This window comes from Apus apus, chromosome 7 (assembly GCF_020740795.1).
Source record: "Apus apus isolate bApuApu2 chromosome 7, bApuApu2.pri.cur, whole genome shotgun sequence".
In the NCBI taxonomy this organism is placed as follows: domain Eukaryota; kingdom Metazoa; phylum Chordata; class Aves; order Apodiformes; family Apodidae; genus Apus; species Apus apus.
The window spans coordinates 8,595,059-8,609,419 of record NC_067288.1 but is presented as its reverse complement, the minus strand read 5'-3'; the positions used below and the strand labels follow the sequence as shown (position 1 = coordinate 8,609,419).

Sequence of the window (14,361 nt, the reverse complement as noted above, 5' to 3'; positions counted from 1 at the left end):
TAAACTTCTTGCCTTAGGATTGATCAATAAGCAGTCATTCCAGAAAGCTGTGCTCCTGAAACCTCTAGCATTACATAAAAAGCTGACATTTCAAAGACTGACTTTTGTGCCCAATCCAGAATGTAACCAATGTAATTAAAATCCTTTAACATTCATGTATTTTGTTTAAATTTTTATGCCATGTCAATACATTTTGTGAGGCTACCAGCAAGTGGAAGACTGTTTAAGGACCTGTTGTGTTTGATTTGTTTGATTCTCCCCGTGTTTATACTGTCAGGACCTTCTTTTTCTGGTTTCAGTGTTGTTGGTTCGCGACACTAAGATTCTGAAGTTGGGCAGAAACCAAAGAGGATGTATGCGACCTATACAAAAAGGACATATATCCTCACAGCAGCTGCAGTTGTTCCTTTGCTGAACTTTACACACAGGCTTGATGGTTTAACAGTAGCTTGTGGAAAACATGTTTAATTAGTTGAACACTTATTTTTCAAGCAAGACAAGAGATGGGTTCTTGTGATGTGGGGTGCCTAAAGATGAGAAAATATTTAAATAGCAAAAATTGAAACCCTGTTCATGTTTGATATCGAGTAGATACATCAAGTAAAAGCATTATTAGGTAAGCAGAAGTAGTTGGGAAAACCAAAACAACTGAGTGCTTTGAAGAAGTTTGTTGCTTTATTTTATAGAAAAAAAAATAGTATGACAGCAGTCTATTAAGACTTTATAAAGTTCTGGTGCAGCAAGAAAGGAGTGTTACCATATCATTTCTTGCAGTAATAAATTTAAATGGTCTGGTTGTTATTAGAATGCTGATCAAGAAGGAAACAGAAGTCTGTCCTTTTTTCATAAAAAGGTATAAAAAAGGTTACACACTTCAAAATGCAGAAAAGACAGAAATTAAAAGCTTAAATAACTGCAAACAGCAGGGTACGTCAGTAATGGAAGGACTTCTTAAATGATTTTGACAGGTTTTGCAGGTGCACATACTATGTCACTTTGCCTAGTGGAGCACTGAAAAAGATTTATGGTTCTCCTTTTGGAATTTATTAAGAGTTTCTTTCTTTCTTTTTCTTTCTTTGCAAAGTAGTCTGGACATACCCCTCCCTTGCAATCATTTTTATTACAGCTCCTAGAGGAAAGTCACCTATTCAGAAACATGTGTTGCTTGTTGTCTCCGTGGCTAGCTCACAGGGCTGTAAACTCTGGAGAATGTTGTTATTTATGGCCAGATTTTTTCCTTTCCTTCCCCTTTTCCTTTTTTCCCTTGTATGTAAATCCCATTTTATTTCATTTAGTTCTTGAAAGTCTTTCTGTATAATTTTGTAGCCCTAAGCATTTAAATTTGTAACAAATATCTTTTTTAAAAGAGTGAGTCTGACCATCAGGAACTAGAAGGTTTTATTTTGTTTTGGTCTAGGTTTATCAACATGTGCTCTGTTATATTCCTTTATATGATGTTATTCTTGCTTTCATCAAGACACTTGCATATTGCTGTTTGTAGATGCTGGGAGGGGTCACTGCTGTTCCTATGGTGTTTGCTGATTCTAATGAATTTTACTCAGTTCCTGTTTCTCAAAGACACAACTTTTTTTTCTTTTTTCTTCTTTACGTTAACTATCCATGTTCTTCGAACCATTAGTGTTTCAACTAACCAGTGAATGTTATCTTGTAGGATTAATCTATTTGCAGATGAACAAGTGTCTGTTTTGGTTTTGTTTCTGAAATTTCTCAACATTTTTAATGAACATTCTTTCCCTCAAAGTTTTGTCTTGATTTTAGAAGAAGTAAATGTGATGGCAGCATCTAATTTTGATGTCAATTCAAAAAAAGTAAGACAGAGTTTTGCCCTCTCAGGGTCAGTTCCAGGCTTACAGCTTTAATTACAATGAATGTCATGTCAGAACTTCCTTGGGGAAGTAGTGAATTACCAGTGTTACAGAAACAAGATATTTTAATTGTCCCAGTGAAAATAAATACTTAAAGAACAACTTTTTAAACTGAAAACGGTGACTGTAGTTGTGGCAGTAATCAGTAGATAACCAATTAACAATATCAAGTGAGACAGAGTGGTTAATCCTCCTTTAGTTACAAACAGGGATGTGATTGATTGCAACACTGATGGGAATAACACAAAGAAATCACAAAACTGGGAAAGAGTTAGAAATATCAGTAGTTGGTTTCTCTGTGTTCTGTCCTATAACTTTTGCCCAGTATGAAGATTAGTTTGGGCTCTTTTGTAGTTTTTAATACTCTAATAATTGTCTCATTTTCTGTCAACTGTTACTTGGTTTAACACATTAGGAACCACATGTTTCCTCTTTGTGGATGAAGAATTACGGAAAGTGTAACCAAAGCTTGCTCCTTTAATTAAATCCTCTTGCTAAACAAAAACAAATGTGTCAATGTATAAAGAGTGAACACTGAGATGTTCCTGACAACAAAAGGGAGGTTGAAGTTACAGAGAATGTCTTGGGACATGTAGAACACTGACAACCTCTGTAATAGGTGACATAGTGAAATCCTCACAGTACAAGATTTCCAAGCTCCTTGTGGTCTAAAATTAAGTACATATTTCTTCCCCATAAAGGCTTGTTGTAGGTTTAGGCATTTGGTGAACTGCATGATGAGATGTGGGCAGTAGCACTTCTTTTTACTTGCATTTGATTTTCTTTAAAGTTAGCTAACTTTTCATTTTTCCATTTTCCCTTTGCACAAATTCTGTCCATATGTCTTTAAATTATTTTCTGAGATTCCCGGTTTCCAAACTTCATAATCTCTTCAGTGGTTGCCTGCATAGTTAATCTTTGTGGTGTTTTGATACCAAAAAAATCATACGAGATGTACAAACCTTTAGCAATATCAGTAGTTGGTTTCTCTGTGTTCTGTCCTATAACTTTTCCCCACTATGAAAATTAATTTGGGCTCTTTCATAGTTTTTAATACTCTAATAATTGTCTCATTTTCTGTCAACTGTTACTTGGTTTAACACATTAGGAACCACATGTTTTTTCAAGTATTGTAGAAATGTTTTCCTGTTTCTGCTTGCTAATTAATAATGTGATACAGCAGATTAGTGGTACTCAATATAGTAGCAGGTGAATTTACAGCACACAGCTACTCTACACAAGCTCTCCATGGGATGCTCTGAGTGTACACTAACTGAGCTAAGTGCAGATTTCAGTAAATGGTCCTGCACAAAGGCATTCATGATACACAGCTGGCATACTACTTACTTGGCAATTCTGTTTAACACACATGTAGCTATGTGAAGAGGCTCCTGACTTTTTTTGGTTTTGCTGCTTCAAAAATCCATTTCTCTTCATGCTCAACACATCAACCAAAAACTGACAAATATTTATATGAGAAAGTAGCAAACCACAGTGCTTGTTGTCCTATACTTGCAAGAAAAGGTAGTAGACTTGAGTGATGCTTTTCCTTCAATAGCCAGTCTTCTGCTAATCAAGGCTTTGCATAAATAATTAGGCACTCCAGGCTTTGCATAAATAATAAGATCCTCCATAGGCCATGAAGAAAAAATATTCCCTTGCTCTTTAATTTGTGACACTTGAGAACTTCATGTCCTCTTGTAACAATCTTTAAAAGACTTGGTTGGTATGTGATTTTTCTCATCAAATGCTCAAGAAGCCTTAATGAGGAAAGTGGCAGCTAGTCTGCAAATAAATAACGCTGAAATATAAAAAATAAATAAAAAATATACTGTTAATTTTCTATCCTCCAGACTCGTTTCAACCAGCATCTCAGTAACCAGGATTTTGCCTTGGATGAAGATGATGATGATGAAATGGAGAGAACAAGCAAGTAAGAAGCCTGTCTGGATGTGTGTGTATGTATGGGAGAAAGGTTAACTAGTGTTACTCAGCAAATCTGGGTTCAAGTGATGCATTTGTTCTCCTGTCCAGAATGACAGCTTGATTCCTGATCTAGATGATGTCAAGTAGTTTAGGATTAAATCTGCTTTTAAAAAGAAGGACAGGCTATTCTGTCTTTTCGATATTTATAGTGCCTATAAGAGCTTGACATAACCCTCAGTCTTCACAGACTCAAGATAAAAAGATAGGCTACATACACAAAGAAACAGCAAAATAATATTTACCAACGTGGTTGGCAGTGACCTCACTAATCTGTTCTTTGAGTCTTACCTTGTTGTCATGGTAATGGAAAGTTTTCTAAAGGGTCTGGAAGAGAAATACTGCCTTGTGAGTCTCCCTATGTTTGAATTAAAGGCAAGTCCTAAACTGAGGCTTAAGCTGCATTGATGCATACTCTGATTGAATTCAGGAGACAATTTTTGGTAATAAACATACTGATATAAAGCATGAAAGATCTTTAAAGTAAAGTCAAGCAGCTTAAGCCATGATGCAGCGGGGAAGAGGGAGTTCCTGAAGTGTTCAAAGGACATTATTAAAACAGTGAGCTATGGAAATACCCTTTGTAATAATATTCTGGAGAGAAAGAGATAGGCAAAGACTGCAGTAGTATGGAGGTCAGAGGTAAAGATATTACAATGAGTGAAAGAGAGAATAAGAGACAAAAGCACCAGTTCTCCTTGCAGATAGGCAGGGCTCCAGTCAATCTGGTCATATGACCGTAGAAGAGTTTTGCAGAACAAAGTGTGTGACTAGGTCAGCTGGAGAGGTGTAGCAACGCTGACCTAAATATAAGATGTAGATAAGGGAAAAGAGGAACCAGTTGTGGAGTAACTTAGTATTGAAGGGAAGTTTTTGGAAGCCATATTAATAGGAAACAGGATTTCCAGCTAACAGTAACTGTATCTCCATAAGATACAGGTATCTATCTTACATCTACGCTTAGGAATATTCTCGAATAGGAACAAATTCTGCATTTATGTTTCCTCTCAGAAGACTTGGAAGACATTCTTCTACTTTCAGAAGTGTCTGTAATAAAATATCTTTTATGTTACTAGCTGGTGACCAAGTTTTGTTTTCAGGTTATCATCAGAAGACAGTGAAGAAGCTTCTGCTTACTTTTATGATAGTGATGATTCTGGTGAAACTGGAATAACTCCTCAGCATCAAGGAGAAATGGACTTGCTTGGGGAGATTTTGGACACACTGAGCACACACAGTTCAGATCAAGGAAAGCTCTCAGGAGCAAAGAGCCTGGATTTTTTTAGGTCAATGGATGACATTGATTACAAGACTGAGGTTAGTCTTCTGCCTTCTTTTGAAAAACAACTCCAGTCTCTTTATAGTGGAATCCAGTACTTGTGGATTCAAGAACATACAGCTCAGACACTGCAGCACAGTCCTTGGAATTGCTACTGTGTCTTCCTAGGGCTACGTAAAAGTACACCCGTGCTGGCCACTGCATGATGGCTTTTTGCCATCCAAGAGATTGGTTACACCTTTGTCCAGTTTATTCATCATCTTGCAACAGTATTTTTCCCCTTTAATGGTAACCATACATAGTCCTGTGAATAATGTAGTAATTTACATGATCAAATAGTTTAGCATTATATTTGGCTGTTCAATCTGGTATTCCCAGAGCTGGTTTTAAGTCTTTTTAGTGTGGTTCAGAAGATACTTATTTCCATTCTCACTTTGCATTCTCAAACTAGTCATACTGATAATGGTGATGTTCCCATCTTGGTTAAGTCATGAGATCCATGTGGTAACTGCACCTGAAACACTGCTAGAATAGTACTCCGGAACTTTCTAAAAGGGCTTCTTGATCCTTTTTTAGGTAGAGTTGCACAGGGCCTGTAGCGTAAATAAACTCCTTACCTACAATTTTAAAACTCTCACCAAGTGACTGCTGTGATGTTAGTAAAAAAACATGTGGTTTTGAATTACAGCTCATATCAGCTGTTAAATTTTTACTTTGGCTGAAAGGGATCCTATAGTAGAATATTTATATAGTAGAATACATATAGTATATTTTATATATATATATACACAATAGAATATATAGTAGAATACTGGAACAGCAAATTCCAATGCAAATGTTTGAAAAGCTTGTAAAATTTCCTGAGTATCACAAAAGGGTCGCATTAATAAAATGTCCCTTTTGGTTTGTTTGGCCAAAAAATTTAATATAAAAAGTTGGTATAATTAATTACTGAAGCAAAAAGGAATTGCCATCTGGTTTTAGTTTTAGTGTTTTAGTCCACCTCCTCCTTTTATTATGGGTACAAACCAGCAAAATCTGTCTTTATTTGCTGTCAAAACTGCTTGTGCAAAGACTTAATGGACAGGGGAGGCAGAAATCCTTCGTATACACAAAAGGAGATCCTCAGGGTAAGAGAGACAGAGTTCTGGTGAAGAAGTGTAAAAAAACCCCAACAAACATTGTTGTTTTCTATCATTTAACCCCAAAAGGAATCCATAATTTAAGAACACAAAAAATCCACTATAGCTTTTTTGTTTCAAAAGTACCAGTGTAGGGACATCTCTTGTAACATTAACTATAAACACATGTTCTTTCTTTCAGAACAAGTCGAATGCACCTAGTGAGAATAACCTTACCCTGCTCTGCAGCAATGCTAATGATCAAGCAGAGTGGAACCTTGGTCAGGATGACAGTGTGCTCCATGGGAAGCAGCTCCCTCCATCACCAAGGAAGCCAGTTTCTTCTGGTGGCCCCAGAGAATCTCTCTCAAGGCTGGAAGAAGAAAGTAGTGGTAAAACCTTTGTTACTGAGAATATGGACACCAAAAGTATGACAACGCCATCTCTAGTGCCATCAAGTCCCCAGTTTGCTTCTCTGGAAAGTTTCAAAGCAGGTTATTCTTCCTATAAGTATGCAGAGCAGAATGAAACACTAAGCAATACCTCAGAAGGTCAGCTCTCAGCAAGTCTTGCTCAACATCCATCCATTCTGGTCCCTTGGGAGAAAGATGAGAAGAAAGGAAATGAAACTCCAGAAGAGGGTGGACTTCTTCAAGAAGTGGTGTCATTGTGTAAACTGAGCTCTGCTTTTCACTATGGTTTAAATATTTCAGAAGATAGCTTATCCAGCAGTAGCAGGGGAAATAAAACCTAAGAAAACTATGAGAAGAGAAACTTGACTCCCATCAGAATTTAAAGGAAGACTACTCAGGACTCCATATAACTCCATATAACATGATAACCAAAAGTTGAAAAAGGAATAAGAGATCTTAGATTATAAAAGTAATTCTCTTCAGTTGAGTATGCATTTTCTGCCTTTGGGACATCACTTCTGTGTTTACCCAGTTCATTTGTTGGCTGTAGTTATGTCCACAAAATGGAACTAAATGTATCAATGCACTCTTAAATCAGGTACTAGTTAGTCTCTGTGTTAAAAATACAGCAAGTGTATGGTGCTTCGTAGCATTTGCTTCCTTTGAGCAACAGGAAAGGTATCACCTAACAGCTAACCAGGTTTTGAAGGTACTGTATTCATCCCATTAAGCATGAAATGAACAGAGCAATCTGATTTGTCTGAAATGTACAAATGTTAGTATTTGTAATGAATAATAATTGCCTTAATCTTTTGAGAAGAGGTTTAACTGTCTTAGAAGGTGAATGCAAATCTACAAAACAGCAATAACTATTTTCCATGGCAAGAATTTGCTTCAGCAAAGCAGGGGTGAAAGGAAACTTTTTTTAGAATAAGGAATTTCATGTGAATATAACTTGGAACTTACTCCAAACTATAACTATGGCCCTGTCTTCCAGACTTCAGAAAGGTAGCGCATGCTTTTCTCTCTTCTGTAAAGTACATGAAGTGATAAATTATAATGTGATGTTATTAACTTCTGTTTACAACTAAGACACTTTAAGGGCATATTATCCGGTTTCCCTAGGTAGAGTATTTCACTTAAAAATTTCAGAAAGGTGAGTGTAAGTGGAATTGACAGATTTCTATTATTTTTTATTTTATACAGTTTAATAGTGTTTAAAACTAATTTGTGCCTCTTCTGAACTATTTTCTTCCCATTTTTATTAACTGTCTTTTCAGAGGCAGATTGAACTACTGTTACTTAGAAGTGACATTTAGTTAAATGATCAAAGAGTCATGACTGAAAATTACTTGTAACACTAGAAAACTAAAATTGCAGATTCAGCTGGAGACTGCATATATCCAACTCTCCTTTTTAGCTAAGTTGAACAACCAAAAATTGCTTTCTAAATCCAGTGAAGGTGAAAAAATTGACTTGATGATTAGTGTATTTAGAACAAGCATTTGGCTTCATTCTGGCAGCATTCCTAAGGAATTTTTGGATATTTTTAAATTCTGAAAATTCTTGCTGCTATATGGAGCAAGATATGGATTTTTTTTTTTTTAAATTTTCCTCCTGTTTTCTTTTTCCACTCTTCCAGTTTACGATACATACATTGTCCTCCATGATAGCTCAGGACAGGAAAGGCATGAAGTAAGTCTCAGGAGATTGGAATCATCAGCCTTGAAAGGTATTTGCAATGCAGTTGGCAGAAGTAACTCACGAGTATAAAATGAACTGTGCCTGAGAAGAATGCTCTTCTACTCTTCTAAACTCATGTCAGAAACCTTTTTTATTCCTTTTCCTCTTTGACATGAATGATGAGTCTTAATCTCAGTATGGACCTGAGTGAGCATGTCCCTGAGGTCAGTATTTGGATCAGATTGTGCTTTAATATCTTAGTAGTAGTTTTCTGCAAAGTTTAATATCAGTTGCCTACTGAGATTTATGAATAAATTTTCCTTTTATCTAACACAAATCAAAAGTGGTTTTTTGATTACTTCACTAGAAGGCAGCTGAACTAAGGGTGTGGATCCATATCATTACAGGGGAAATGCTTGATGCTTTACCAAAGAAATGCAGTAGAGTGAGACCTTGGCTTTGTTAATGCAAAAATTTCCGGAATGAGATGGACTGGGTCAGAGCTTATCATTAAGAATGAGCCTTCAGAAATACTTTTTTAAAATACTTTTTTTTAAATCAGTGCAGTTAAGATTAAAAACTTACAGAAATACCTATGTCTCATTATGGCATGCATCACTGGAGAATCTCAGTATTCCAGAGTTAGGGGTTGTATGACCAGAGGTCTGTACTCCAAAGTATTTATCTATCCCACGGATTCCTCTTGTGTATCAACATGATATATTTTGGATTTTTAAATAACATAATAATGTTACATGTCAAAGTGTTTTGCACTATTATAAATCAAAAGTGTCATAAAAATTATTCTAAATGTTTGCTCTAAACTTCCTGTGTGGGTCAGACCACATAGCTCAGGTGATGTTCAGATGAGAAAGCTGCAGGGCAACCTCATGGACACTTGTTAGAGGTGGTATGAAGGACTCAGTAGAGAGCATTCTTCTCCTTTGTTGGTACTAAACCAACCCAAACTTAGTGCTGCCAAGTGTTTCTGAGAGAAGAGATGCAGGACAAAGATGTTTCTTCTTGTTGCACTTCTCACTTGTTCTCATTCATGTCCTGTCCACAGTTCCATCTAAAATGACTTTTTGTTCTCTTCATTTATTAAAGGTAATAAACAGTATTAATGTTTTAAGGAGAAAAATAGAAAAAAAATATTGAAATTATGGCCATCATTACTTTCAAAATCATCAAACACGTAAGTCCAGAAATGCTGCCAGAAAATGTTTTTCAAAAATGTCTATCTGATAGAATAAATCTTACTGGCTTTACATGACAGGCACTGAATTCCTATTATCATTAGATTGTCCCATTTACACCATTGTGGAAAAAATATGGAAGCCATGTGAGGCTGCTAATATTCTTACAGTTATTAGAAGGATCATAAAATTGAAAGTTTGATAGTGGGTTATTTAAAATTTGAGAAATTATAATAATCAACATTGTAGTAATTCACTGTTCCATTGAGAAAATGCAGGCTGAAGGGAAGTAGATGGAACATGAAATTCAATGTAGAATTATTTTGCAGTCAAAATGTTGGTTACTGTGCTTATGCCACATTGTTTCCTTACTGTTTATAAAGCCCATAGAGTGTTTAAAATAATTAAATAGTATGTCCTTTTTTTGTTTTGGACCTTATATAAGTTAAAAAATAACTCAGTCCTTTATCTATGTTGAGTTTTATTTAACTGTAGGTACATTTTTATCTCTGAAATGTTACAGAATCTGTTCCACTTACTATCAGTAATCTTTCAAAAAGGCTAATTTTTGTGCCTTATTTAGACAGAATTGCCAGTTACCAAATAGATAAGAGTCCAAACTGATATATCCAGCTCAACACTGTTGTTCTCTGTCCTTGTGAAAATATAAAATTGTTTATTGGCTACATATACAGTATTTTTATTACCACATTGGGTTCTATATTAAGAGAAATCGTCCAGGTCCAGTGCTTTTTACAAGTTTTGTGCTTGTATGCTGTTTATTTGTGGAGATCCTTCTAATGTCTTTGAAGATCAGCAACATTCATCACCAGTTACTGGTGAGAACTGAATTCTGCTCATTCAGAGCTCATGTGGTCTTCTTCAGAAGCATCTCTTTTCTTCAGGAGCTCAAAAATCTTCCCATTTCTCCTGTTAAAGGGAGATACCAGGTTATTTGATTAAGCTTTGTGATCTGTTACACATAGGAACAAATTTCTGGTGAAGAAAGTCAAACTAGGACTTGAATCTTTGTTTTGCATAGGTGTCTGCCTGACATAAACTGTATCACTTATCTGGTTTGGGGAAAAATAAGTAAGGGCAGTAAAAAGAGATTCCTGGGTTGTTCCAATGGGGTGTGGTGAAGCAGGGCCTTGGAGTCCTCAGGGTGAATAACAACTCTGAGGAAATCCAGATTTCAAGATACTGTGTAATGTTCTAGCTCAGTTGTAGTGATTCCAGGCCAGCCATGTAGGCAAAGGTAATATTGCCTATGGAATTAATCCCCTGGGGGATTTACAGAATGAATAATATGTTGTCCCAGTCAAAGCCTTCCCATCCATGTGTGTAGAGATGCAACATGTGAAAACAGCACAGATAACTCCGGGAAGGACAGTACTGTGGATGATCCTTTCCCACCCTTTATGCATGCAGATGGCAGTCTGTGTAGAGTAGGCAGTGGTTTGCTCTTCCAGTCCACATATTTGGGCATCATGTAGCTCCGTAAAATAGACTTGTTCTGAAGGAAAAATGTAGCTGTAGATGTTGTGATAGAATTTGTTGACTGAACCCTTTGTTGTCATTTAGCATTTCAGTGCTGCTGCTGCTGCTGTTTGGGTGGGGTCATCAGAAACTCTCAGCACCAGCTGCAGTCCTCTCTCAGGCATTGTAACACAGACCTCAGCTGAAGTTCAGACATGTGCTGGGGGCTTTTGAAAATCCCACCCAATCTATTAGAGGAGTGTTTTAGATTTCAAAAGTCTGTTTTAGATGTCGTTTCAGGTTTTAGAATGAACTAGTTTGCAACCTCGTGTTCTTGTAAAAGATGTAAGTCTAAGCAAAAAGAACAGTTAAGCCAGTTTTTTAAACAGCCTCTATTTCATCACCTACAATCAATCATATTCGGTCCTACAGAACAATCTTTCATTGGTGCAGCTGTCTAATGTAATTGCTAGGAGCATCTAAAATCTTTTCTCTATGCATGTAATTAGTTGAGAAACATTTCATGCAATAATCAAAGTCCCAGCATGAGGCCCTTTTGCAAATGCACCCCCTGTGTGACCCTGTTCTGCAGAAGGGGGCCCCAGAACCGCCAACCACCCTGACTGCACAGGAGGAGGATCAAGGGAGGGAATCAGCATCTTTTCTCTTGGTGCCAGGCTGTAGTCCAGGTGCTGTAAGACTCCAGCCAGCATGTTCCCAACATCCCAACATTTCAGGCTAAACGAATGTGGCTAATAAAAGTATGCCTGCAGCAAGCAGCTTCCTTATTGCAAAGCTCAGGATGGTGAAGGCTGTGTGTGCACATGGTATCGTGGTCATTTTTTGGAGAATGAATGTAGAAATAAAACTGCACCAGCAAATACAATGTGAATGGTGATGTGACTTGTCTTCAGTAACTTCTTTGCTGCTATTAGATGTGTGTGTCTTTGCCAAGCGTTACGTGTTAACAGAATCTGGGCTGAATAGGATGTGTCCTCATCTTCACCCCTAGATCATGGACCACAGCTGGTCTAGAATTCATGATATTAAGGGATTGAAAATAAAAGAATGAAAAAGGGATTGTACATTTTTCTGCGCAAAACCTTCCTTGATTTGCTTTGCAGTGTGTGTTACGGTTTTAGTCAGTGGCCAATTGAAAGCACTTGATAGATCTTTCCTGGAAGCTGCTAAACTTCTTCTAAGTAGGGTTGCCTGTCTAGTCCACAGCCACCTTCGTCTAGAAGACCATCTGCCATCCGTGTAGTTGTCAGGGCCATTGCCATTTTCTGCTGGGTTGGAGTATGAAGCAGGTAACACAGTTGGAAGTTACTCTGTAACGTTTACTGTAGTAAAGGGTACTCAAATTAATTTGTACTATTACTTAGGTCAATACTAACAACATTTGTATTTAGAGTCCAGTAACAGTATTAGCATTTGAAAAATAAGTTCAAGTTCATTGATGTTTTTTACGATTCTATGTGAATTGACATTTTGTTTCTGTTAAAAATAAGGGAGCTACTTGGTTGTGGGGGGAAATGTGTTGACTTTCAAATCTTCAGTGAATTTTGTGCAATATTTTTCCTTCTTTCAAAGTGATTTAGTAGTGCACATCTGCTTTTCAAGCAGATCCTTGAAATAGTATTTTTCAAAAGTATGTAAAATTGCATGTAGCTTTGAAAAATGGTTGTATGATAAAAACAGAATATATTCTAATGAGGCAAATGTATATTTCAAATGACTGGAAATGATTATGGATGTCACATTCTACAGAAATAGTAAGGCCTAAATCAATGTTTGCATTCCAGCAGTTCTAGGTAATTCTTAAACTATAGCCTAGTTAAATTAAAATAAAGTTTAATATTAGAATTTATGGTGTTTTGCTTATCATTTGCTCATTTGTTTATCAGTGATAAAAAGATGAGGAGTTAAACACTGCTTTTTGGTACCACCACTGAAGTGCGAGTTCGTACATATGGTAATGACCGTATGTATTAAGAATTGAGTTAGTGACATCCCTAATTATTAAAAGTCATTACTTAAAATATCTGCTAATGTTGCCAGTATCCTTTCAATTTTTTGTAAATTAATTTTTTTTATATATTGTTGTATATTTTGTTTTAACCTTTCATTTTCCCTTGAGAACTTCTTTAAATTAATATACTTGAAGGCGGCAATAAAGCACTGTGGAACAGCTAGTCTTGGTGCAGCTTGCACACAAGCACATCACATCTGTTACTTCATGATTTTTGAGAAGGAAGAGAAATTGAAAATGCTTACATGTTTAGCCAGCTGACAATTTGTTTTTGTTATTTTTCAATCTGTGTCAGATACAATGAGAAATGCCTCAAGAGAACAAGAAACATTATGTATCTCAACACTTCTAATTTTTTTTAGGAATTTTTTTGTTGTGTCCTTTGAAAACTTTGAAAACTGATGTCCTTGTTGTGAGCCTTTAATACAGGTAGGAAAGGCATGAGGTACAGGATGTTTTGAGGTTTTATTGATAATTTTAATAGTTTTGGAGATTTAAAAGCAAACAACCAGCATTGTCCTAATAGTTTAAAAAAATAGTTACTGACCTTTAATAAAACTAGAACCAAATCTAAGAATTTACTCTGTGCTTTTGCACCCTCTGGACTACTGTTCAAAGTCATCTCAAGAACTGTCATTCAGACCTTAGACTACTGTCAGTAATGCACTGTGTAGGTGTAGTAAATGAGCTGTGATGTGTGCTGTGTTTTGGGGTGTTTTGTTTTTTTTTTTCCCTTCCAAGTTTGTGGCGTCACTAGAAGTTTTTGGTCAACCCCACATTGCCATAAAGTGCCCAACACTGTACTATAAAATAAAACTTAAAAATATCAAAATTCCTTGGGTGGTGAAGGTTCTTGTTTGATGGGTTGATCTGAACAGCGTTTTCATGCTTAATAGAAATATAGGTTAAAACAATACAATGATAATGTATTATACTGGAAGTTTTTCTCCATTAAATTATAATTCAAGTCTCTCAAATATAGAGAAAGCTGAAAGTGTTTTGTTTTTTCTCACTTACTGTTTATACACTGCAAAAGTTAAATGCAGATATCCTTTGCAATTCCAATGGTATTTTTCTTTTAGAAACCTTATCTAATCATGCCTACTTATTAAACAGCTTTTTTGATCTGTAGAGCTTCCATTTCTTACCAAAAAGGTTGGTATATTTTATAGATTAAGAAATTGAGATATTCAGGAGAAACGACATGCAGAAGGTACAGTAGTATTAATTGATGGATGCAATGGTTTCAGCCTTGTTAACATTTGATATTAAAAAAATTATTATGACAT

At 36.1% G+C, this 14,361-nt stretch overlaps 1 protein-coding gene across 2 annotated transcripts in view; it reads left to right on the top strand.

Moving 5' to 3' along the window:
- The window catches only part of DENND1B (DENN domain containing 1B), a 151,368-nt gene extending 137,461 nt beyond the window's left edge, over positions 1 to 13,907 (top strand). For both annotated transcript variants that reach the window (XM_051625306.1, XM_051625305.1), the window contains 3 exons: positions 3,740 to 3,819; positions 4,970 to 5,186; positions 6,472 to 13,907. In XM_051625306.1, the coding sequence (XP_051481266.1) occupies positions 3,740 to 3,819; positions 4,970 to 5,186; positions 6,472 to 7,023 (849 nt within the window). In that variant the 3' untranslated portion in view covers positions 7,024 to 13,907. The remainder of the gene's footprint in view (positions 1 to 3,739; positions 3,820 to 4,969; positions 5,187 to 6,471) is intronic.
- The last annotated feature ends 454 nt before the right edge of the window (positions 13,908 to 14,361 follow it).